The 26,136-nt window shown below is 37.8% G+C and overlaps 1 protein-coding gene across 14 annotated transcripts in view; it reads right to left on the reverse strand.

Annotated features, from left to right (window-relative positions):
* The window catches only part of BLTP1 (bridge-like lipid transfer protein family member 1), a 125,136-nt gene that overhangs the window by 6,550 nt on the left and 92,450 nt on the right, over positions 1-26,136 (reverse strand). For 4 of the 14 annotated variants that reach the window (XM_055794858.1, XM_055794855.1, XM_055794856.1 and 1 more), the window contains 25 exons: positions 25,632-25,830; positions 25,017-25,076; positions 23,552-23,778; positions 22,838-23,038; positions 22,500-22,630; positions 21,200-21,323; positions 20,083-20,192; positions 18,518-18,608; positions 17,923-17,985; positions 16,054-16,298; positions 15,203-15,418; positions 13,739-13,919; positions 12,109-12,301; positions 9,759-9,920; positions 9,502-9,641; positions 8,304-8,505; positions 7,692-7,895; positions 7,397-7,576; positions 4,418-4,555; positions 3,793-4,053; positions 2,507-2,657; positions 2,073-2,230; positions 1,382-1,574; positions 954-1,171; positions 63-314 (listed from right to left, as the gene is read on the reverse strand). In XM_055794858.1, coding sequence (XP_055650833.1) covers positions 63-314; positions 954-1,171; positions 1,382-1,574; positions 2,073-2,230; positions 2,507-2,657; positions 3,793-4,053; positions 4,418-4,555; positions 7,397-7,576; positions 7,692-7,895; positions 8,304-8,505; positions 9,502-9,641; positions 9,759-9,920; positions 12,109-12,301; positions 13,739-13,919; positions 15,203-15,418; positions 16,054-16,298; positions 17,923-17,985; positions 18,518-18,608; positions 20,083-20,192; positions 21,200-21,323; positions 22,500-22,630; positions 22,838-23,038; positions 23,552-23,778; positions 25,017-25,076; positions 25,632-25,830 — 4,300 coding nt within the window. The remainder of the gene's footprint in view (positions 1-62; positions 315-953; positions 1,172-1,381; positions 1,575-2,072; positions 2,231-2,506; positions 2,658-3,792; positions 4,054-4,417; positions 4,556-7,396; positions 7,577-7,691; positions 7,896-8,303; positions 8,506-9,501; positions 9,642-9,758; positions 9,921-12,108; positions 12,302-13,738; positions 13,920-15,202; positions 15,419-16,053; positions 16,299-17,922; positions 17,986-18,517; positions 18,609-20,082; positions 20,193-21,199; positions 21,324-22,499; positions 22,631-22,837; positions 23,039-23,551; positions 23,779-25,016; positions 25,077-25,631; positions 25,831-26,136) is intronic. The other 10 variants (XM_055794861.1, XM_055794860.1, XM_055794859.1 and 7 more) reach the window with 10 other exon arrangements.

Here is a 26,136-nt window from a genome sequence, read left to right on the forward strand (position 1 = left end):
TCAATACTTTCTTAAAATGCATTTAAAGGAATTTAGAAAAGATAGGAAATGGTTTAAATTACCATCTTCCCAAACTTTCTGGGCTTCTGTCCAAAATGCAATATTGGGTTCTTCAAGGTGAAATAAGGCCCATGATTTGGAGCGGAAATTAGGTCCATGAAAACAAGCCAGTGTCATATGGTTTCCATGCAGGCTCATGGATCCTCCAAATTGCATTCCATCTTCTGGCAATGGCATCTGAAATAAGGATATATGGCACCCAGACACCACTTTCAGAACTCCTGGCCAATGGCGATGATGGGCTGCATCCAACACTAGAAAGTGAACATGCAATAGCAAGAACAAACTTTAGGAAAGAGAAAAATACAGAAAAGGCTGCTGCCATATTTATATTTTTATTAGAACCATGGAATTATGAGCAATATTTTCTAATCTATTTCACTGACTGTTCCATCTTTGTGATCTAAGGTGGTTGTAGCTTAAGAGTTCCTGAACAAGCGTACTTGGAAATCAATGACTTCACTCACTGTCTTCAGACTAATAATGGTTTCAGCTCATAACCAACAGAAAGTAAGAAGAACGTCACACTTCCACTGCCACTCAAAGTAAAATTTTTCAGAAAGACTTCAAAATAGACTTTGAAAAGTATTTCAACTCTATTGAAATAGTATGAAAACTGAAAAAAATATTTTTCTATTTTAAAATACATATTTTTAACTAACCTCCCAAAATAACATAAGTTAGTTGTTATTGTACTCCAGGTCTAGCGGGGTACTCGAGTTATTAATGTCCTTCATTGAAAGGTTATTGCCAGCCCAAATTGACAGGAAAAAATGTACTGAAGAAACTATTTCAAGCCAAATAGATATAATTGCACATATAAAGTTGCTCATATGGATTTTTGCAATTAAAACACCTTACTTGGGAAGTACATTAATTTTTGTACCACTTACATTGCTCATGTGAGCTTCTCTCTAAGTTGTTGGCCATTGTCTTGGGAGGCAGATACGGAACAGGTCCCCAGGTGGACAAAGCTCGCTTGCTTGTATCAAACTGCTGAGTAAAGAACTCCTGGAGTTTCATTCCTATTTTTATTAGGTCTGGTGTAGTCGATCTTGAAATCATCACTTGGAAGATATCCCATTTCAAGTCCCCATGGACAAATATCTCGCTAGATATTAAAAACAGCAGGAATGTTAACAGTTAATTTATTTCCTACTGAGAAAAAAAAATAATCAAAAAACAAACCACAAAACAATGAACCTTTGCTTTTTAGCAGACGCTTACATTTTTGGTTAGCAATACTGGGCAGAAGACATATAGGCAGGATTTGACCTTATCAACAAACGTGATGCATTTTAAACACAGGAAGCAGTATTACCTTTTATCAGACATGCTCGAGTCCAAAGCATTATACAGGTTAATTTTCCATTCATCCTGTAGTTTAAGATCAGCATTACTGAAGATTCCCATTAGGATACTGGACCCCATATAGTCAACACGTGCTTCAGTAGAACCCATGGTAATTTGAATTTTATGGCTGGGCTGTTGGTTCGGGTGTTCAGAAATATGAGCTGAAATAGAACCAAAGCAAAACAGAAATATAACGTTAAAGAAAATCAGTTTTTCCATTGGTATCAGCCTTATGCCATCCACATGACACAGAGGGGCTGAGAAAGCACTAGGTTTTTTCCAGATGCATGGGGAGGTGATGACTGGTGTAGCGCCAGAACACCCAGCCTCTTTCCAAAGCCTGTTTTGCATGTCCCAGACCATAAGCACTTGTGAAATTCTAGGAGAAGCTGAAATGCTATCAAATCTTTCAGTTGCCATCCGTCCAGACAGCTGAGAGGGGCTGGAGGGTGGCATAAATAGGTAGTGTAATTCTGTAGCGATCTTAGGACTGAATCAGCTATCCCTTCAAAGTGTGCTTCCTAGTCAGACTGCATGAGTAAGAATCCAAAGGTTTTATACGGTAGCATGTTCACAAAGTGAGGTACTGTATATATTCTTCAGTTTTTCACATTTGTTGTCTGAAGCATATACTAATACCAAGCAGCTTTCCAACTTACCCACCATCTCCAGGGTATTAACATCTATGGTACCTCCAACAACTCCCCCTCTGGAGTCCAACTGTGATCTGCCCAAGCCAACAGACATGCTAATTTCCCGATCTCTGCTACTACCCACAGACAGACGACCCTGGCTTTTCAAACCACTGGTGGTCCACCTAGAACAGAGGTGAAAATAGACAACAATTTTCCAGGCTGTCCAAAGAGAAACTGAAAATACTGGACAGCAGCAAATATCATGGTTTAGGCATATGTGACTTCAGGATTAAGCATCCATCAGCATTCATGAGGGGCTTCACAGCTCAAAACTGAAGTAGTTTGGATCTTAAGAGCTAGAAACAACAGGCTGTTTACAGTCTATGGGGAAGATCGGGGTTTTTTGCCCCCAAAACAACACTGTCTGTTTAAAGATGCTTGTTCTCTTTTATACTTACGTTGTATTGCCCATTACATTGCTCATATTCATTTGAACATTTAATTGTTTTAGGTTCATAGCAAATACAACCAGTGTTTCCCATGGTGTTCCTTGCTGGCTTCCAGCTTTATTTGACTTATTGAATGGAGTTGATGTTTTTGAGAGAGTATCTAAAGAAAACAGTAGAGACAAATTCAAATTATTCCACATGCTAGGAAAAACTGGCAGAATATATTTGTTGTACATATTATAAAAGCACAGGCTAACACTGTATTTAAGAAGTGCCACAAAACTATGAGTGAGGATAAGTGAGAACTAGAGGATTTGCAATATGTTGCTTCAGTTGTCACAGAAATTGACTCATTTTACACTTTTATTTTTACTAATGTCTTTAAGAGAAACAATTTTTAATTTGCAGTCAGTCATGCAAGAGCATATTTTAAATCATTTAGCTGTCTGAAAATACCAGTTCATTCAGAAAATGAATTAGTATTTGAATATTCAGGTGGCAGTTAATTGCACAAGTGCAAAGTCAGAATTTCAAGTATTAGCATATTCCTTGCTCTTTTTAAAAAAATCATGGCAATACTCTTAAATCCTGTGTAAAACTGCATTTCCTATCAACAAGCCAGTCTATCAGTCATAAATCCTTCTCCAACTGTGTCTTCTCTGAAAAACTATTCATACATAACATCTTGCTTGCATTTTAAACAGACCAAACACCTGCCTTCTCTTTTCTCACAGACATTTTTCCTAGACTAAAAAAAGCACCATACTTCTACATCTCCTATCCATATCTAATGCCCTGTGAACAGCTACACTGCTATGAGACAATACAGCAACATGTGTAGTGAAAGAAATGAAAAGTTACTTTATTTCTTATATGGCCTCTTATTTAGGCCTCTTAGTGTGAGCCTGAAGTCTCAGATGAAATGAAATAACTGACGTCACCTGTGAGCTGTGATACCAGCCCTCTGCTAACAGCATGGTAACTTCTTGGATGAGAACTCATGGCCAAGAAGATGATTATGTAATCAAATTAAGCTGGAGAACCCACCTAATCCCAACTAAACTACTCCTGCTCTAGTAAAAGAAACTGCAGTTTTATAGAAAGTATGCTAACAAACTACACTTTGATTCATCCGTTTCAGACATTTTCCTTTCTCTAAGCCATTGACTCTGCACTCCCAGGCACAGTGGAAAATAATATATTATGGTTGCTTTCTGCAAAGCAGCAATGACACACTTCTTTCACACGACTGCTGGAAATACTTTAAAAAACTAAAGATCACATTGTCTACTAACCTCTCTGAGGCACTGAAGAGTCAGACACACTCCTGGATCTTGTAACAGCAGGAGACTTTAAGCTATGAGATGCTGTCCCAGGTGACATACTGCTGCTTGCATTATGTTCACTAAAAACATTAGGTGACTGTGCCATATGCGTGAATGAAGCAGACTGGCAGGGCTGCTCCCATGTCCGACAGTATGCTTTCCGTGACGATTCCGGAGAAAGATGCTGGCTTACTCCTTCAATTGAATCTGGCGTTCCAGGACCCGATGCTACTAGAAAAAAAGCAGCAACATGAAAGGCAGAAAAACTACTTAATTTTTGTTTAACAAGATCCTCATACACTAAGAAGTATTTGGACAGTGTCAAAATATATTTTGTTTATTCTGACTAAAGGTTTTCCTCTGTCTTCATTAATATAAGCTCTTTAAATAATTCCATGACCTATTTTAGAAATTTTCCATTTCTTCTTTCTAGGATTTTCTATTAAACTTTTGAGAGTGACTGCATATGGAATAAATTATAATACATTTATATCTAGTCACATATGTAATAATACCCAGGTAATAAATGTTTATACAATTCCTACTATAACCCCTTGTACAAAAAGGTTTAACACAATAAGAAGCAGTGTCTTACCTGGAAGATTTATTGTTTGATCACCTAGGAAAAGCCGTCTAGCAATGCTTCTCCTGTACCAAGCCCTTGGGAAGGCTAGAATCTCACTGAGGCGGCGCATGTCGTATTTAAAAGAAGCAGATCCAATATCACAGACCGCTGAAAAAGAAAAAACACATACTGTAAACTCTCAGCAGTTAACAGGTTTTGGTAACCACATTTAATAGGTGTACAATATAGTCAAATACTTCTTTACCTAGCAGTATAGTCTCTACTGAAATGAAAAAACAGTTTTACTGAGGTGTTGCCTTTTCTCCACATCCAGTATTAGATATAACCACATTTCATAAAGGCAAGATGGAACCTAAGAATACAACTGATGTTGGGTCCTACTTGTGTTGTATGTGCCTCAGACACCTCACCTGAGGTCTTTAATGGCAACCATTCTGCTGTTTGCCCAGTAATTCAGGATCCTATGTGCAGTGAGGAAAAACAAATAAATAAGAAATCTTTAAACTCCACTTCTACTTCAAGGTTCCTTGAGTATTGAGGAGTCCAGCTCTCACTGTAGCTTCACAGGCACCAGCTGGTGAGGTGGCAAGGTGGTGAATTTGACAGGTAGTAAATGAACACAGACTGCAGAACTGCATCACTGAGTTAATTCTGACTGCATTGCTGTGTGTTTAAGATAATAACACACAGCAAATGTCAGACCCATTATAAAAAAAAATAAAAGAAAAAAGAAAAAAGATAATGAAGAATGCTAAGGTGGCAGCTTGTGAAGGAGATTCAGGTGTAATTTTTAATATGCACAGCATATCACCTCTATAATACCACCCTTAATTGTGCTAGATAACCAACTTTGATTTTTTTTTTTCCTCTCTATGGGAAGATTGCTTCAAAACTAGACTATTTCTAGCTTTCGTATAAAAAAAAAAAAAAAAAAAGAAAAAAAAAGGATGAGTATCTGTAAAAGATTTTGTCCTATTCAGGTAGCAAGAGAGAGCTGTGAAATACCTGTTTCTGAAGAGAGGACTATGAAATGGGTGCTTAGTGCTTACCAAACTAGGTCCAGCTGAAACCTTAACCAACTTTGGGAACAAATGTATCAAAAAGTTTTATTATTATACTGGTTTATCTGTTACAAAATGTATTAAGAGACAAATCAGCAAGGAGAAACAGTTTGTTCATCCTTCTGTTCTGATGGAAGGGTGACACAGAAGAGCATTCACACTAGGGCACTGGGGGGCTGCTGAAGGTCATCCCCTTGCTGCTCACTCCTGCTACATGGAGACTTACCGAAGCTGTGCTATATAGGCACCGTGGGCATACTGCGACTGCTTTCTAACTTTAGCAAGCAAGTTAGTGCAGCTAACAGATGGAGAAAACCCAGCAGAATTCCACCAAACAAGCTGAAAAGAAACCCAGACCAAAGGCCAACCCTCATCGTATACATTTTTCTTAATTATTAGTAGTCCCTTCAACTGATTGGTCTGAGATTACCATTACATTGCTGGATTACCATCACTGCTCTTGATCATCAGCAGTAAAACAGATTTGCAGTGGTACACCAAAATGAAATGATGTAATTCGAGGATTTCAAACCCACTATTTTAACTCTAACAATGCATGACAGTGAGGAAAAAATGAAATATTTTAGAAAGAAGGATTATTATTTTGGGGGGGGGGGGGGGGGGGAGGGAACAAGAACTACTAGTATAACTAATATAAAAGTATTTACAAGCTAACCAAGGCTAACAATTTTGTCACATAAAGAAATTACATAAACAAGAACAGATATTAAATGTTCCATCTCATTGCCATTTATGTAGTCTCGTATCACTGCACTGCAGTCACACAGACTTCTGGAGCTCTCCAGAAACAGGGCTAAAAAATAAAGGGCATAGATATTGCTGAACAAACAATACTCTTCAAAGACTAGTTTCTCAGGTACAAAGCTAATGTACAGAACAGCACTTTATCTGAAGAAAAATATATATTGTGCAATTAGGTGGAAAATAACTACCTTGTTTTGCATGCTAAGAACTTACAATAAAGTTGACATACTAAGATCACTACTAAATAATGACCTGAAACCACTTCCTTCTGACAATACCTGACAGAAATATCTGCAATATAACTAAAATGACACCTAACTTAAAGCTGACTAAACAGAAACTATGTAGGCTTTATCGCTGTTGTGGGTTGGCTGCAGCTAACAGCCAAATGCCCACCGAGCTGCTCACTCGTTCCACTCTCCTGTGGGAGAGGGAGAAAACAGTAGGCAGGCAAGGAGGCTTGTGCATTGAAGCAGCAATGGTTTCACAGGGAAAGCTTAACCTGTGCATGCAAAAGAAGAAAAAAATAAAATTGTTCACTGCTCCTCACGGACAGGCAGATGTTTAGCTGTTTGCTGGGAAGAAGGGCCTCAGCACACTTAACAGCTGCTTTGGAAGACAAATGCCATAACCACCAATATCCTTCCTTCCTCCCGCTTTCCCTGAGCTTTATTACTGAGCACACCATCATCACATGCTATGGAATATCCCTGTGGTCAATGTGGGTTGGCTGTCCCAGCTGTGTCAACCCCAGAGCAAAGCAGGAAAGAGAGAAGGCCTGTTCAGCCACAGCCAACACACTTGTGTGTTACCAACACTATTTCAGCCCCAAACGCAAAGCATGGCACCATACGGGCTGCTACAAAGAAGGCTAACTGCATCCTAGTTACAGCCAGCACAATCTCAGAATATTCAAGAGTCACATTAAGTCACAGGGACTGATGTCAGAGATGTGTTTGAGCAAGTCATTTAGTTGCATTACATGAAGCAGGAGGCTAAAAAAGTGCATCTGCAAATAGGTACTCCGAGCAAAACCTTTACTACGTGGTACAAGTAGATGGCTCTCACACATCTACAGAAGTGCTGAGAGTAAAGACAATCACTGGAACAGCAGTTCTGTAATTACCTGAATAGGTGGGATTAAAAGGAAACAAGCACTTACCAGATATGTTTATCAATGTAGTATCTATCTTGCTGGTAGCTTTGCTTGCAGACTGACTCTCAAAAAAGGAAGAACCTCCTGAACGCCTTATTCGTGACAGGCTGACTTTCACAAACTCAAGGTTAATGCTTAAAGAATCCTTCCGGCCAGTGACCGAAGTTGGCTCCTCATCCACATTGCCTAGAAACAGAAAGAAGAAAGTTTAATCTTCCATGACCTTTTCAAATCTTCAGCTCAGAAAGCCATGCCAAACTTAAACAATGTTCATTAAACCAAACAAAAACTTGTTCTGTACCTAAGGCTCCTGACCCAGGGGTGAGAACAGTAACGGCAGATTTCTGTTTTCCAGCTCCATACGGATGGAACACGTAAAGGGAAAAGTCAGACATGCAGGCAGTAAAGCTGAGGCCTGAGGAGCTGCTACTTGAAGTAGTTAAGTCTGACTGGCTGCTGCTGTGCCGCGTTCTGCCAAGGGGGCTGCCGAGTCCAGGTGACGAACCTGAGGTCACATTTTTTTTGGCAAAAGTTAGCTTCAGTACAAAAAAAATTTCAAACGTGAAAGAACACTGACTGTTAACAGCAATATTAAACAGACCAAATGCACATCAAATTATGCCCTTGTAGCAGCAATGTGGCTTAAATAGTCTACGTATCGATGCTAGCCTTTTGCAAGAGATACCTGAACTTGCTTAACCGATGCAAGAAAAACTCCAATATACTCTACCTACGCAAGCTTTTACGGGAAGCTAATACATCATGAAGAAATCCCACTGAACTCACTAATACGTAAATGCCTAGCCTTAAGGCATGTAAAAGCTTAACTTCTCCTGTAATTTTAGACAACAGAACATTCCTTTTTATTTATGCTACAAGCTGTATATAGTGTCAGCATTCATATACGTATTACCTGGTCCTCCAGATTTACTAACTGAATTCTTTGAGCCACTCTGTGAAGTACTGCCAGCAACTGACGTATTTTCTGATGGGTACGTTGTGCCTAATGTTTCCAGTTCTCCTCGGTTTGAAGAGAAGACCAGATCCAGGGAAGGCAGCTTCAGCATACATTCAACTCTTGATACTGGTAAGCAACTGAACTTGATTTGAGAAGGCTGAAAGACAGAAAGAAAATAAAGCATTCAATGAACGAATATGAAATACTAAAAACATCCCAAATTTAACATATAAAGTGCTATGTATTTATTTTTTAAATCTAAGCAAGTTGAAGTCTTTTCACACTGGTTTTAGAATTAGTAACGTAACTGTATACAGGTTGATACAGACACACTCATTTCAGGCAATCCCTCCAACACCAGAGCTATTATTTGGACCAGTTTTAGGAAAACTTAAGACACAGGAAGCCTGGACGCAGAAGAGGATGTGTACATCCCCCTCTCTTTCTCCTCGTCAAGTCAATACATAGCTAGATGAGCCTGCAAGTAAAAGCTGAGAAAGGCTACAGATTGTAGTGGTTAATTTTCACAGGCATACAAAAAAAGAAATTAAAAAAAGCAAGTTAGAACACATTGTTCAATTTGGGAACACAATCAAGGAAAAAAATTTGTTAAGGCAAAGTGGAAAAATGTAGTAGCAACATTCAGGTCAAGCTCAAGTACTCTGAATCACTCTGTGGTAGCACTTATCTCTCTTACACGCATAAAAAGCCCAGAAACATCACATATTAAGCAGTATGAATAACGCCTTGTAGATGATAACTGTACATTCCTACATTTTCCATATAAATTGAGAAGAGCTTTAATTATTAATTTTGGTTTGTAATGGTACCTATAAACAATGGATAGAAATACTTGTTATGAAAGATATTTTTTACAAAAATCCAAAAAAGACAAGGCAGAAATAATGATTAAAAATCCTCAGAGCTTTTGTGACTTCTCAAAACAGTTCATTTCTTTGGTCTCCACAGGACTAAACTACGTCAGAACTTCCGCTGCAAAACTCCTTTACCATCACACTAGACATCAGTATCTCAGAAAAGTCACTTGAAAATATTTTTTTATTTTTAAAAAAGCACACTTAGAAGCACGGATTGTCTCAAAGACTGTGACTGAAATTACTTCCTATACTGAATGTTGAGTTAAAATGCTCACCTGAACTCGTACATAAACCACCACATCTACAGGGAAGGATGAATATGCTGATGTCGAGGACGATACTAATGACGTTGTAGACTCTTCTAAGGGATCTTGTATATCAAATTGTCCCATGTCTTCATCCTGTGAACTAACAGCTTTTAACAAGTACAAGAACTCATTAGAAAGTGAATTTAAAGGGAAGAGCAGCTCAATGCCACTAGAAGACAGAACAAGAAAAAGCGTAGAGTACTAGAATACAAAATGCAACTTACCTGTGTAATTCCTTTCAATGGGTGTAATTGGAATGGTTTCAAGAGCTTTCTCTAGGAAGTCCAGTAAGCATGGGCTAATCACCATTTCCTCCGGCAACGACTGGAGCGCAACCCATGCATACAGTTTAGCAGTTTTCACTCCACCACTTCCTTTCCCTTTGGCTGCAACATTCAAAAGATAGATTTGTCTAATGTAATACCACTCAACAGTAGCTGATAGACATTAGAAGATACTTCATAACTAACAGCTGTTTCCTCTCATTCTCTGTCTCATCATCTGAAAAGGCGTAAATCAGATCGGTTAGGAAAAATTAAGCTGTAAGTTTTCACTAAGGAAACTGTGCAAAACCAAATGTTGGTCTGTCACTCTTGCTTGTAATTCCCTTGCGTGTGTTCTTGTCCAATTACTCTTATGTCATTGTCACCATTTTGCTTTTTAAAAAAAAGCATACTGAAATCAGATACACACACAATTCTTCTCCAAATACACAATGCAAAGTAATCACAGGTGCCTGGAAATGCAAGTGGAATTAGGAAAAACAAATACATGAACCTGAGAAGAATGTCAGCTTAAACTGAGAAAATACATCAAAGATTAAAACCGTAAGCGACCAGTCCTGCTATGTTTATGCAAAGAATAACTAAAGATTCTAAACCAGAGTTTTTAAAAGCTTGGAGCTAGCCTAAGTATAAACTAAATAAAAAGACTGTTGTCTTCCAAACCTGTGGAAGAGGCTAGCACTTGGATCCGTGCTCATCAAAACACAAATATGCACAGAAGGGATTAATACCAGCTCAATTACTGTCTCTATGAAACACAGCTATTAGAAAGAACAGAGATAAATGAAGATACTGATTTTTAATTCTTCAAGAAAAATGTAAACTTTAGCTAAACAACTAAAACGGAGCTTAAAAATCCTTTCATTTGCCAAAAAAACCCACCAGCACTCACTTTTCATTCTATGCAAACTATTCTGTCTAGTGCTTCTGACCAGATTGTCCTATCTTGCTCTTACTGGACACCAAAGACAATAAGACAAGGTGTTTTCCATTCCAGAGGGAAATTAGTATTTAAAAAGTAGTATCAATAACAATACCTGTGTTTTGAAACAATTCGGAACTAATAAATTTTTCTAAAAATACAATGCATAAAGAGACACAGTAATGGCAATCCTTAGTTTTGGGAGACACTTATACCATCATATCAGTGCAATTTCCGTAAGCCCCTCACCAAATGTAGAGCTTACAGACAGAAAAAACAGACCCAGTAACTGGGCACAATGTGGTAAAAATTAAAAGGCAAAGATTAGAAAGGGGATAGGAAAATACAGAACAAAACTGAAGAAAAGTGGTATAAATGAAGATTACACAAGGTTCGGTAATCATAAAGAGAACGAACACTTAAAGGAGTAAGAGCTAATGGTTCAATAGCATGGATAATTGAGGAAGGTGTCCCCATCTCACTGTTCTCTCCCAGCATCTCCATTGGTTTTGCAAAAAAAAAAAAACAAACCCAAAACAAGCCACAACCAAAAAACCCCAAACACACACAACTTTCTTCAGTTACTAATTTTGTCCGCTCATCAAGTTTTGACAAAAATTTGGCTTTGTTTTTGAAGTGATATTCAAATACAGAAGGAGAGAAGAGTAAATGTCTCAAAAGCTGGAGGTGCAATCTACATACCTCTAGATCTGACATGACGTAACAATGGACTCCTGCTTGAAAACAGGAAGCATTGGAGATAAACCAAAACTTTAAGTATTTTAACTCACGTTACTCCAAATCATGGCTATTTAAGGGCCTGCAACAGCTGAGGACACTAGTCTGGTATTTTGATTAATTCAAATATGTAAAAATGGCTGCTGAAGTACCACAGGAAATAACCAGGTTCCACAAAGCAATAATTTACTTATTACTTGTGCAGCAGAAGGCACTTAAAAGCTGAAAGTATTCTTTGAATAGTGTAATGCATGGAAACAAGGATTCATCTGATGATTTTTTTTTTCTTGGATTACAAGGAATAAAGCAGTCAGCATTCACTTTTTATACAGATACTTAAACTTCGCTTTCCAGTAATAAGCATTACTTCATTAAATGACACAGGGAGAAGGCAGTGACAGCCCATCACTGGGATATGGTGACTGCAACAGAAATCTTAGGGAAACTGGTTTGGCAAGTGATTTCTAAAAATGCATTCACACCCTTCTGGCATTGGGTTTCTGCAGCCAAAGTTAAGGCTTGATAAATACAGTGCTTCAGGTAATGTGCAGACAGATCTAAAGCTAGTAGATTACATGAAGCAAAGGTACAAATCCATGACAGTTTTAGAAGGTTATTGTCCATAAGTACCTGATGGGATGGGTGGGGGTTGGGGAGGAAGTAAGGTGTTAGTCTTGCTGTGGATAGTGCTAGATAAAGGAGGAGAGGTGGCAGTATCTTTCATACCATACAGCTTGGACTCTTTGGAAAGGGTTCTTGGCAAAGAGGATCCTCGAGAAGTATTTGGCGATTCAGTCTTTAAAGTCTTAGAGTTGTAGTGCAACTGGAAAACAAAGAAAGATCAATTTAATTCATACAAGTAGCTCAATTTCTATACAGCAGTTTGGCATCATTCCTTCCCTTCAAAATAATTTTTTCCCCATTATTTATAAAAATACCTTGTTAAGATATGTTACATTCCCAACCATGACCTACAGAAATAGCTGGTGCACATAAATCTTTGTGCAAAAAAGGAAAAAAAAAAGATAAATTAATACACTATGAAAAAAAATATCAAGAAAACAGAGAAACAAAAGAAATAAACTATTTAGAAACAATGCCTAAAGCTTGTTCCTCCACTCTGTTATGTTGTACACATCCTGAGCTGCCAACTGTTTGTTCCTGCCTGCAGAGCTTGCTTTCTGTCTTACTGCACGGTGGAACTATTCCACTACTAAACACCAGCATACAGAAAGTTGCATAACGAATAAAAATAATAAAATATTCCAAGAGTTCACACCTCCTCTACGTGCATAATACACTATCAACAAAAACACAGAACATAACAAAAGCTGTAGAGAATGTATAGTTATTCCTGAATTTGACAAAAAGTGATGGGCAGGACCTGAGACATAACTATTTTCCCTGAAGATAGCCCAGAAAACTAGAAAATGGACACATATAGTCCTTCCACATCATATTACTAGAAAAGCCAGGCTGCTTCAAGTGAAAAGCACTTGATTTATGGCATTGCCTCAACTGAACTGCATGAAGGTTCTGTGCAGCAGTGACCTATTTTTCCTTTTCATACTTACTGTGATTTCAAATCACCAAATACAAGAACATTTCTGTTGAGACCCTTTCTCACTAGGATATAGAAACAACAATTAAAAAAACCCAAGAGTGTACAGTCTGATGGTGTTTGAGAGAACACGGTCTTAAAAAAATGCTTTTTATACCAAGATTCTGACTGCTATAATAAGCAATGTGGAAGACACAGCAAGAGAGCTCTATCTGTTAGTGGGCCAACTGCTAAGCTGCCCTTCCCATGAATTACTGAGAGTGAACAGACCTTCCTTTATTTAAAAAGGGCATAAAATACAAATTACCTGTCAGAGAAGAAAACAAGCCAAAACAGCTGTCTAATTTTAGACACCAAAACATTAATGGTACAGATTTCTTCTCATTATATCATATCACATACACTGTTTGTTATGGAGTGTCATTTGACATAGCTTTATTTTTGATCATACATACAAGATTTTGGGTTCACCCCCAAGAAAACAATCATAAAAGTGTCTATGAGTTTTCAGTGTACTGTTCCAGAAATCATTATTCCTATTTTAGCAGTACCTACATAACTGAAAAAAGATTTTGCCCAGCTGCTCTGTGTATATATATATGAACTTGTGCATACTGTAACCATGTATTTGCTTTGAAATCACATTTGAGCAGAGAGAAAGAGCAAGCACTTCCCTGCTGAGGTATACACTCCTTTTACCTTTACATCCACCCCAGGAATATAAAACACTGTTGTCTCCACATCACTAGATTTTGTCTGTAGAGATGATGGCACTTTCTTGCCAGCAAGTAAGTGAGAAGTAGATGCATAATTAGTTTGAAATTTCTTCTTTTTTGAAGGAGACTCTTGATCCAAACTTCTGGAACTTCGATCATAGCTCCTAAAATAAATACACTGCAAGTTATTAAAGAAAGCTTCATACTCATATTAATAAGAGTGTATTTTCTAGTATTAAAAAACCTAGAGATGTCTAAAACAAATTTGTAGTATCAACTGTGTAAAGAAGCATTTCAACCTCTGCTTTACTTTCTGTGACCTCTACACCCTTCCTGTCTGTCCACTCTGCCATTTTCATTATGTGATTATTTCAGGCAGTAAAATCTACAAAATTATTGTTATGTCATTAGAGAAACACCCTCCAACACTCTGTACTCTTGCAGTCATCTATGTTACCCAATGTGATCTGTGAAAACTCTTCAAAATGCAGAAAACACTAGTTTTCCTTCTGTGCTGTAAGGCCTGTCTTCATATAAATTCTTGAGAGATTCTTTTTCCTTCTGTATCAATTCTCAGAAAAGCGTGTCTTGGAAAGACAGAAACCAAATTGCTGGCTAATTACAAATCTCCTATGTATACTTCTCAGTAAGAAAAAGTATTTCTCATTTGTTTCTATTTCTTACAATTAGAGTTAAAAAAGGTAAATCTCATTTCCTTATACTATACTTATTAAGAATTATTTTTGTTGAAAAATAAGTTTCTTCAAATTCACTTGTAAATGTAAAGCTGCCATTAGATCCCAAATCATGTACACATGAAAAAAGGAGAATTTAAAAACTGAGGACGATATCAAACCTCATTAAGATCAGAAGTAAAGCACTTCTATTGCCTCAGATAAAAATAATATTTTTAAAAGCATTTTGTTAAGAAAGACATGGAATATGAGCATGCTTTTACACTCAGAAAATAATGGGAGCCCTCAAAGATGATGAGAAAACACATTAGTCCCCACTGTTAGTCAAACCATTATATGGTTTCACTAAGTTGTAAAGTTACTTCTTTGGAAGCTGAAAAAAAAATAATCAGCCCAGTGCTCTGAAAGCCTAACATTGTTTATGAGAGATAAAGCATGATCTGAAAAGTAAAACCAGAAGAGAGGCATATGCTGACTTTTGCCAAACAAATGCAACTCCCCACCTGGCCATAACAACTGCCACTTACAGTGATGCTATGAAGTAGCGGTCATTACTACGAATAAAGCGATGGTAACACACTAACACATACATCTTCTATGCTTTTCAAATGGGTCAGTGCTTAAATCATTAATTATTGTGCATATAACCATAACTTAAGTGATGGAAATACTCTATGGCCTTAACAACCAAAGCAGAATAAAAGTACTCACACCCCATTCGTCATAAGGCAACCAAGTAACACTTTCCTTACCTGCGTAAGCTAATGTCATCATGTTCTTGCTGAAGCATTGTCGGGTGCAGCACACATTTTCCACAATCAATTTCAACCCTGATATCAAGTTCAAAGTCAATGTTTCTCTCCGTGGTGGTGCCGGTCATACTTCTGTTGCTGGGCGTCGTGGGCCAGTGCTCAGTGAACAGCTGGTGGACAGCAGCAAAGCCTGTGGCTTTCTTGCGGGAGGTACCCCTGCACAGGCACAATTGTGGGTCAGGTATCAGCTTGACATTGACCTGAACAGGTGGCAGGAGGTCTTCTTAGACTACCTCCACACTCAGAATGTCATTGTTTAAGAACTTTTTCCCAAAAAGGCCTTATCTGACACACAGCATGTGATCCATCTCCCATTAACACATTACCACGTATCCTTTCTTAGTATAGGGTACCACAAAGAACTAAGACTTTCTTAAATTCTCAATCAAGAAAAGGAGTGAAAAGATATATACAATAATTTCCATATTTTTAAATATTTACATTATTACATGCACTTTGTGGAAGTATGATCACTGGATAAAAGTTATGCTGTATTTGACAAATCTGTCATATGGTCCCACTAAAACCTGCCCTGTGCTTCAAAAAACTCAATTCCCAAGTTCTTTTATTCTGCTCCAAGCCATGAAATTTCTAACAGTCACCTCCTTTTCCAATGAGATTCTCCTCCTTCCTGCACAGTCACCTTTGCCAAACACAACCACCTCTGCCTCCCACAGAGCCACTTCAGGCAAAACTCAGTCCTTCACCAGCAACAGACTTTGCAGCTTTAAAGTCAGCATTTCAAGTGATTTTTCTAAACGTCTCTGTTCTTTCTCAGGGCCATTACTTACGGTGGTTTCCTATAAAAGTATGTCCTCTCTCTTTCATGGTCATCCTCCTTCTCAGAGTCCTCACTGCTTGATGACAAGCTGTCATCCCGGCGTCCTTCTTCAGGCTGGAAGGGAATGCCGGGTGAGAAGACTACTGGAGTTTTGGGTGAACCAAATACCGAGCATGAGCCTTCACTAGTAGATGAGTAATGGGAGGGACCATCAATAGTTACAGACAAAAGGTCCATTTCTGTCTCCTCTGGAAACTGATTATAAAAAGACAAAAAGTTATTAAATTTCCACAGATACTTCCATCGAGAATGCATTAGATAGCTCTGGAAATAAAAGAAGCAAGAGTGCTATGAGAAACTCACTCCTAAGTTCCTCATGATACAGAGACAGCAGAAGTAGAACTTGCCAGACGGATTATGAAAAAGAAAGAAACGAAAGCTTGGTGGGGAGACATTTGCCATTGCCTAGTGATTGAGCTCAGCCTGTTAGCTAAATATGTGTCGTGCTCTGACCAATTCATACAATCAGATGGAATGGAAACATTTAATTTCAGAATATTTTTAAGGAAAAGAACAAAAGACAGCAAAAAAATCATCAGGACCCTTGCAGAGGGGGTAAGGCACGCAGAGACGTTAGTGAGGTGTGCATGCAGGATGCTAACGCAGAATGTACGGCACCGGGCTGCAGCTCAGGGCTGCGCACAGGGCACATGTGCTTTAACACAAAATGAGCTTTGGGCCCAGTCTCCAAAAGAGGCCTCCTGTTTCTCACGTAAAACACGCCACAAGCACCACACAAGCAATTTTCAAACACTTAACTTCTTAAAATGCCTGTGAAAAACCATCTAGAAGTGTTAATTTAACACCAGCACTACCTACACGGTGTTACTATAGAGTTACACCGTCTGCACGTTTGAGTTGGAGCTCTGCTGAAGAACTGGCATTATAATGTCAGAAAGATTTTCTTATTTTAAAAAAATATTCAACATTGAATACCTTGTTTGATAGCGCTTTGCTATGCCAATAGAACTGAAGCTAAGTTGGCTTATATATGACAACAACAAAAGGCAGAATAGCTTTTAAGTGTGAACGTATTTAAATGTGCAAAGCACATTTCTATGTTTCATTTCCCTCTCTCTCAGGAACAGGAACTTATTTCCTGGGAGCATGAGTTGGAAGGGAGAAAAAGTACTTTACTATCTCTTGAGTTTGTTTTTCTGTTTCTTTGTTTGGTTTATGTTTAGATTTGCTTTTATTGGTTTGGTTTTTGGGTTTGGCTGATTTTTTTTAAAAAAAAAAAAACCATAACCTGTACTATGTTCGCTAAACACGTTTTTTTAAAGCGGTTAAACTCCACCATTTGTTCTCTGGGTATTTTGGCACATTCCCTACTCACGATTATTTGAAAATGTCTTAATCTGCATTAAATAAAGGAATTCCAACAGAAATAAAAAGTGAGAAGATGCCTTCCCACCTAGCAATTATTTTGTACTGGTGTTGATGCCTGCAGCCTTGGAACACAATGTAACAGGTGAAGGCACACATACTAAAATCCTCTTCTAAAGCATATGTCAAGGCTAGACTTACATCACTTTACATCAGCCTCGACCAGTCTTCATAAATATACAAACAAAATTCCAATAATTTATTTTACAAAAGGTAGCAAGTTTTAAGTCTACATAAGGGTGTAGAAACACTCTGGAAAGTTTATCAACATTCATGTTCTTCTGCTTGCTTTACAAATTTAAATCTAAATATTTTCAAATTTTATATACATTCTGTTTAGCTAAGCGCAAAAGAGATGAAAACATTGAAAAGCAGTTCCCTGTGAAATAAGTTAGTTCTCTGGCAAAGAATACTTGTTTCTTCTCAGAAATACCTGAAAATACCCTTCCCCTGGACAGCTGGATTGTTGTGCAATCCCCAAAGCTGTTTTATTCAACTTAATTAGAAGTAGAAAAAAAAAAAATTAAAACAATTACAATTATCTCAGCCATGCAAGAACAACATGATAGGAGCATTTTAAAAAATAAGAAAACATAACAACCACCAAAACCAGTAATTCAACAATCCATTTGAAACACACATAAGGATATACTCGTAGGGCTACAGCAAACTAATACCCATTTCCAAAATTCTAAAGAAGTTCAAACACAAAAAATACTGATTTTTTGCATGCTTCTGATAAAAACTCCTAAACAACTGTATTACTACGTCAGTCTAAAAAAAAAATAATCTCAAATATTTTCTCTAATGATTCAATTAATTTCTGTGTTAAGAAACCAAACCACTTCTGTCTTCTATCAAAACAAATCTGTCTTCCAAACCCACACGAATAATTTGAGGCACACAAACAGAAAGAGACACACGAAAACATAGAAGCAATCCAAGTCTGCCTAGGTGTACCTATCTCATGAACTTCAGACCAAACGGCACAGCAAATACCATTATATGGCATATAAAGTAATTCTTACAGAATCTTGTATGTTGAAAGTTACTCTTGGCCCAGGAGATGCAGCATCTACACGGATATCCGGGAGGTCTTCACTGTCTCCTAGTCGAGAGCTGTAAGCAAAACCAAAACACAACAGCTTGTTGAGTTTTACTACAGGGTTTGAGGTTCATGCAAAATGTTTAACTGCACAGATATAAGGCAATACGAAAGTACAGTCAAGACTTAGGATCTTGTTATGGAAGAAAGTATAAAATCATAATTGAAGCACTTAGGGTTCATGGAAAGGCAAAGGGAGGGGGAGGAAGGAAAGAGAAGGAAGCCACACATTGCTGGGCCAGTAGTCCATTGCTAGCCAGCCTCTATTTGTTTCTTTATCCAAGTTTGTCAGTCCTGAGTGAACACACATAAATTATAAAAAACCAAGATATTTGTGGTCAGCCATGTGGGACCAAAGCAAGGGGGCAGATCACGTATTCTCTGGTGCAACTAAAATGATTTGGTCTTGCAGTATATGCATACTACTTTTCCTTCACAACCAAAGTAGTCATTAAAGTTTTTCAGAACTTCTTTCTTATAGAGCAACAGAAAAGCAGAAAAGCCCTGTTATCCTTCCCATACAATTTCTGCTTCTCTTCAGATAACCTTGTGAAAAGGTAAAATGAAAGTGGTTTTCATCTGACAGATCTTGAACTAGAATCTTCATGACTTCAACACCTGCTCTGCTTTAACTATCAAGAATGCTAATTAATTCAGAAAAAATATTCCTTTTCAATGATACCTTGAAAAATTCACTTTAGAGTACTTCTAATGCGGGTTTTACAATGGAATAGTTGCTGTTCGGTATTTTCACATCTGGACTTAGAAATTTCCACTCACTTTGACAGAAATATCTAAATTTGAAGCAAATTTCTATTAAGAATTTCTATTCTCACAGAAAAAAAAATAATCCAAAGAATTCTAACACTCCTCTCCATCTTTTTAATTTTCAAATCTTTTATATGTAATTCACAATAATGCAGCACATTTTTATTTTCAAACTTTGAATGCTTCAGCTGGCTCTGTAAGAGCAACAGACTTAAACACACATACTCTGAAACAGAAGCAAATACTTCACTAGGAGGCATCATTATACAACTACAGTTTGCTCAGCAGCCATTAGATGATGAAACAAAACAATACATATTATACAGGTGAAAAGAATCTCCTTTTCTTCTCATTACAACAGGCAGATGACTGTAAATTAAGTGTAAAAATCGATATGATTACACTATGCTATTTTTCCTTACACACATTTCTTCAGTATATGTCTTGAAAGCAGGATTCTGTAGAAAGGGTTAACATTAAGTTGTTGAAATGGAAACTTCTCATTTAACATACTACCAAGTCTGTCAAGAAAGGAGTTTCAAAACAAGATGAAAAGTTGCTTTTTAGAACATGCCTGTCTTCCAGAATGACCTCCTCCTATCCAGTTCCACCACCTACAGCCGTTGCCTATAGTAAAAGGGCTCTTATGGCCAAAGTCCGAAGTTTCCTCTTATCTATGCTATTGTTGCTATCACAGACCTCAAATTACCAGAAGCTTACCTTGTTCTGTCCATCCTCTTCAAAGGTGGTCTTCCTGATGCCGAAATACTCTTAGATCGGCTATAGCTGGGTTTGTAGCTAAGACCCCATTTGTCTTTCAAGGAGGCAGCCTAAAAAAAAAAGTAATATTTAAAACACAACTGACAACACAGAGAAGAACTCTGGCAAGCTAAAATACTATTTTACACAGGTGTGCCAGTAAAGAAGAAAAGATTTTTTTTGTTCTGTAATAGCTAAAATGCATCTCTTATCAGCATTTGCCACCATCTTCATCTTGCCTCTAGATATACGTTCACTTTTCATACTTGCTGAAATTGGCAATACCCTGTGGCCAGGGGAAAAGTATACCCCAAAGCTAATAATCCAAGTGCTTTGGCAAACATCCTTCCAAACTACCACTATAGCAACAGAAGAACATGAACTAAAACGAGAGCACCTGAGATACAGCTGCAAGCAGATTACTGTTTGGAAGATCTTTTCTTATTAATGAAGCATCATACTTGGAGCTCCTGCACTAGGACACACTGAAAATAACGTTTTGCCAAGTTTGTTACCAGGGTCTGGGACAACAGCCACGCATTTGTGGATTATCAGCAACACCGCTTGGTTTTTTGTCTAGTTTCTACTAGTGTCTATGCTTAGTAGCTTGGTTTTGTATCATCTAACTTTGCAAATACACTGTTTATATATAGAACACGATTATAGAAAGCACACATGCCAAGTAGAACATAATAGGCATCTGTCATTAGCCCAGGCAGTTAACATGCTTGCCTCTGCATCTGCATTCATCACCCCAATAAGGAATCATTTTAAAATCTGCTGAGAGAAAGATTAAACGACATCTTCAAATACACATTTTCCGACTATTTCTTCTGAGTGCGCAAAAAAACCCCACTTACATTACATTATCTGTGACATTTCAGTTTTCCTATCACCATCATTACAAAGGAGAAAAACCTTTCCCCGCTCCCTCCTAAAGGTACAGGGGTTGCTGAACAATTTGATATTCTTAACCTCCTTTTTCCCATTACTAACATCTTTGCTTTAATCAACATGCAGAGAAGAAAGATGCAACGCAAGCACTATCATATTTTTAATGTAACTTAATACTGCTCACCCTCATACTGGACCTGCGTAGCTTTTTACGAACATCCCGGCGGATATCATTCACAGCCACCGACTCCAGCTGCTGATAGCGCTGAATTTCTTGATTTATAGTTCCTTCACTTGCACCTAATTTTCTGGGGATAAATCATGGTTGAGTTATCTTACAAATAGGTGATATTATTTTCACCACTTCAAAATCTGTGTTGCAGTGATACTCCGCTTTCCCCCGGAATGATCCCATGTTCTAATTTTTTGCAGTAGTTACTTATGACCAGTGCCAAATATAGCTGCAGGAGATTTATTTTGTTTCATGACACAACTTTTTGTTCGGTGTAATATTCTGAGGACTCTCTGATTTTTAAGGTTTCTGTCTCCAGGTGACTTTGCAAAGCAGAATGAGGATGCAGAACAAACTAGCATGCAGGGAGACCCCCAAACAACAGTGCTAGCATGATGCTAAATAAGGTGGAGAATAAGAAAGGCTATGCAGCAACAAACTTGATTCAAAAAGCCCTAGCTGTAACAACCAGATCAAGGACCTTCTATACTTTCAATCACAACAGCTCTCTAAAAACAAACGTGATTGACAAATCTGAGAATCCACAGCAGGATGAAGAAAAATCCTCCTGCTGTAACAGTCCAAAGCTTCTGTATTATTTAACACATCGTTACCAAGCTCTGCCCTCCCATCCCAGACATATCCATTTATAGTAAGTCTGTCTTAGGGAAGGGGGGAGAAGAAAACCCCAACCAAACCCACAAAACCCAACAAACCACGACTGTGAAAAATTATTCATAAAATTCACAGAAGTTCAGATGAAATGTATGAAATTGGAAAGAATTCTTTCTTCGGGGTTTTCTCAAGTACAGCATATGAGATTTAATTTTAAAATATCACCTACGAGATGCAAAAATACTCAATTTAAATATTTTTTTCTTCTTCCAGTGACAAAGACTAAGGTTATTACAGTCACAAAGTAATATATTTTGTTAATCACCATGATAATAAATCAAGATGGAACTATAATTTTGAATCAATAGGAAACTGATTATAATCAGCCATTGTGATTCAGAACCAGAAAAAGTATAGACTAATTAAACACTTGGGGAAGAAGTTGAGAAATTTGAGAGACTACTTGCATGTATATTTTTTCCTTATGGAATCCAAAACAACAATTTTTTATTTTTCAATAAATAGAACAATTTCCACTTGACCATCACGATGCCACAAAACATGTGATAAGAAAAGAAAGTCAGCTGCAGTTTTTTATTCCCAAACTTTGTGCAAGTTAAAGCAAAACTCAACTTACTTTAAGTCATCAATAACTTTAGCTTGCTCATTGAGTTCTCGAATATCAACTAAACGTTTCACATATTTTCTTCCTCGTTGTTCTCCAGTTTGGATACTAGAAACTCCCTGCCGTCGGTGATCAACAATCTCCTATTTAAAATAAACATTTAATTAATGCCCTCATCAAAAATTGGGCATTAGCATAATTAAACAACAGACAAAGAGAATTTCACACCGTAAAATTTGGACTAGTGCATGCAAAAGAATCAGTTTCATCTCAAAAGGCAGCTGATTGGATTTTTTTTCCAGTGATCCAAAACCCATCATTCAATCAGACACACTGTAACTACTACATACATGTCCCCACGAGCAGGATCTGCCTGCTTTCATATGTGATCTGCTAGACTGGAGAGAATCACACCTTGCTGACCCCAATAGATATTCTACAGGAACAGAGTATCGATGGTTTGGGGGGCTCAAACCCAGGAGGTGATTTACAATCCGCTGCCCAAATGTTAGCTTGCGCACATCTCCACATAATGAGCCTCCACCTGATTTCTAAACAACAAACAGGAACATTAGTGTTCTGGGATAACGTTTTCACTGTTGGCAGGCAGGAGACATTTAAGATAGCCATTAAAGAACACTGTTAAAATGTTGTTATGTGAAACCAAACCGCAAGGTCAGCAGCATAGCAGGTAGAAGTACCAAAAAAGAATTTTTTTCATTTGCTCATGTCAGTAACTTACTCTTTCTCCTGTTAAGAAAAATCCATGTACAGCAACAGCTTTTCCGGTTAAGGCACCTTAAGTTAGGTATTGTGTCTTCATATTTTCAAATCTAGATTGATATTTCCACATAGCACCAGTACAAATACAATCTGTGATTTCTTGCCTTTGAGGCATGAGGTTAGAAAACTAACACACAAGCTTTTCTGATTTGCAACAAGAGTTATATGAGCCATAAGGAACAGCAGGCTGAACTTAACTCAGGCTAAGATCTTTCTATTTGACTGAAGACTTTGTCATACTTTTTCCGATTAGCAGCACTTATTTTGGTTGATTCACTTACTGCATGTATAGTAGGAGACATAGTGTCAACTTCATCCTCATCGGAGAGGTCAGCTATGTTTACAGAGTTGAGGTCAGCGATATCATCAATGTCTTCTTCTCCTGTCAACGTTGTGAGAGTGTTGCCCAAAGCATTCAATCTTTTCCCAATGTTTGGATCCATGTGGACATCTATACCACACATCTTCCATAACACATTCAGCGTCCAGGTCCCAGCACTACTACTTTCTGTATCAACAAACAAACAAAAAAAGTTTAACTGTTTTACCTCTTAGTGTATACTGAGTTACGTCCTAGTTAGCCAAGACAGTGTTTATCAGTTACAAAGAACTGTCTTTCCTGCCCACTCTGAGGAAAACATACTCTACAACTGAAATGCTTGCTGGAAGTACTTCACAGCTATGGAGTCAGTATTTCTTTAACAAGTGATGTACATGGACAAACCTAATGAAAATATATTCCCTTTAGCCAAGCTGATGACCAGGAAAGAGCATCTCAAACTTCAGCTCTTAGAATTGCAGCCAAGCATACTATTCCAGAACAGGTTTTCTAACAGTGAGAAACCTAAAGGATGTCTATCTGCATGTAAAACTGCTGAGCCTGTTTACAGTTTCAAGTCTTGGATGCTGGAAGATGTTACAATTTATGTGTAATGTGCCTGCTGAATACCCTGTCTTCCCAGGATTTTTCTAATGAGTTCCACCTTTCAGCATCAAAATACAGAACCTGTTTTAAGCAGAACTACACAAGATACTGTTTCTCCTTCTACATGGATTCGTCCTGGTTTTCACCATTCACAATTCCACGTGAGGACAATTTTCAGTAGCTGCAGCATGCATTTCATTTCCATGTCTCCTCAGCACAAAAAAGCAAGCAGGGGACAATGAGTGAAACTACAGGGACATGAGACACTGCAGGTGCAGCGTTTGGACAGAGAGACAAGATGAAGCAAGCAGCAAGTATGATGGCCAAGACAGAGTATGCCAGGTATTTCCAAGCCCTCTGGAGAATGTCCAAACAACTCAGTAGGGTAGACCAGGAAGAGAGGGAGTTTGGGAAGAACAGAAGCTGTCTCAAAGTGGTGAGGGAAGAATGGGGGCTCAGGATGCAAAGTCTCAGCATTAGGAGGACTGGAAGATTTAGCAGTCCCTAGGACGGAAAGCAGTAGGGCCACACTGCTGAGAGAGGACTATTCTCCAACCAAGGAACAAACACACATACACCGTGTCTTTTCCTGCAGGTAAAAATCTAAAACCAGTGTGGCTGATGTGACTCAGAGCTTGGAAGAGCTTGGAAAGATGAAGCAAATAAAAACATGGAGGAGTTTTACCAAGAAAACAAAATACTAAACAAAAAGAAAAAAACAAACCACCAACTAAATTACAACACAGTTAGAGGACTTAAATGTCATATTTTATGAATGTTTTATTTATATAGGGCTTGATATATTAAAAGAAGTTTATTACCTGCTGCAGCCTGTCCTGTTGTCCTGGAACATACTTCGTATGTACCATCTGGCACAACACCTATATGAAACATATACACAGGTAAGGGAGACAGTGAAAGTTGCTTTAGGCCTTCCAAATTCCACCTCAGTCTCTTGCCATCCACAATTAAAGCATGAGTGGTGTTGGCTAGGAGGTTTAGTTTTAATTCCCACTGATTGACTTTTCTTTTTTAGTAAAGAGAATCTACCTGGTAAAATCCAAATTTATATCAATTTAAAATTCCACAGTTATCCCAGTAAGTTTTTAATAGTTTAATATAGATTATTTTTTCTTATCTGTCTTTCATTATGGTGAAGATTCTAGGATCTTAGGAAATTACATAAAAGCAACACATGCAACTCTTCCAACATCTCTCAGACAGAACTTACAACGAGACATATAGGAACAAAGTTATTAATAAGGAAAACCACAAAGGAATACAACCTTTTAGATACATATTATTTTGCTTTCAAAAGGCCAAAGTATTTCATCTTTTTTGGGGGAAAATTGAGCAGTTTTAAAAGTCACAGGAACAGGTAAAAGTGGATTTATATCTGAAATACTACTGTCCAGTATGAAATCACACCCACTTACATGCATTCATGACTAGATCTCCTCTTATTTCTGGTTTCCAGTCATCCCAACTTGTCTCGAAGCCATCAGCAAAGCGGATACAGAAGTTTTTAAAATGACCTTTGCTAACTAAAGACTCTGAGGAGCAGGCAGTGATTAACGTGCTTTCAATAGTCAGGACTAAAGCAGAGCCAGTGTCAAGATCTGCAGTGTGGTTAGACTGGAAAATAAAATCACAGAGAGAATTTACTGGTCATGGCAATGTCAAAGTGATAATTGTACATGCGTTAAATGCTGTTTATCTTTCCCCACTAGAAAACCAATCCTCTTCTTGTATCTCTTTGTATTTTTTCCTTCTACGCACAAAGTTTCAAAAGCATCACATCTGTCCATACAATGTCTTGCATCGTCGTTTCCTAAATACAACACCTAAAGTGTAAATATATTAGGGCATCTGGAGTCAAGCTTATCTGGAAAAGGAAAGAAAATCCGTATATAATCAAGGACTATATCATCACAGGCTATG

Source organism: Falco peregrinus, chromosome 2 (genome assembly GCF_023634155.1).
Source record: "Falco peregrinus isolate bFalPer1 chromosome 2, bFalPer1.pri, whole genome shotgun sequence".
Taxonomy (NCBI): Eukaryota; Metazoa; Chordata; class Aves; order Falconiformes; family Falconidae; genus Falco; species Falco peregrinus.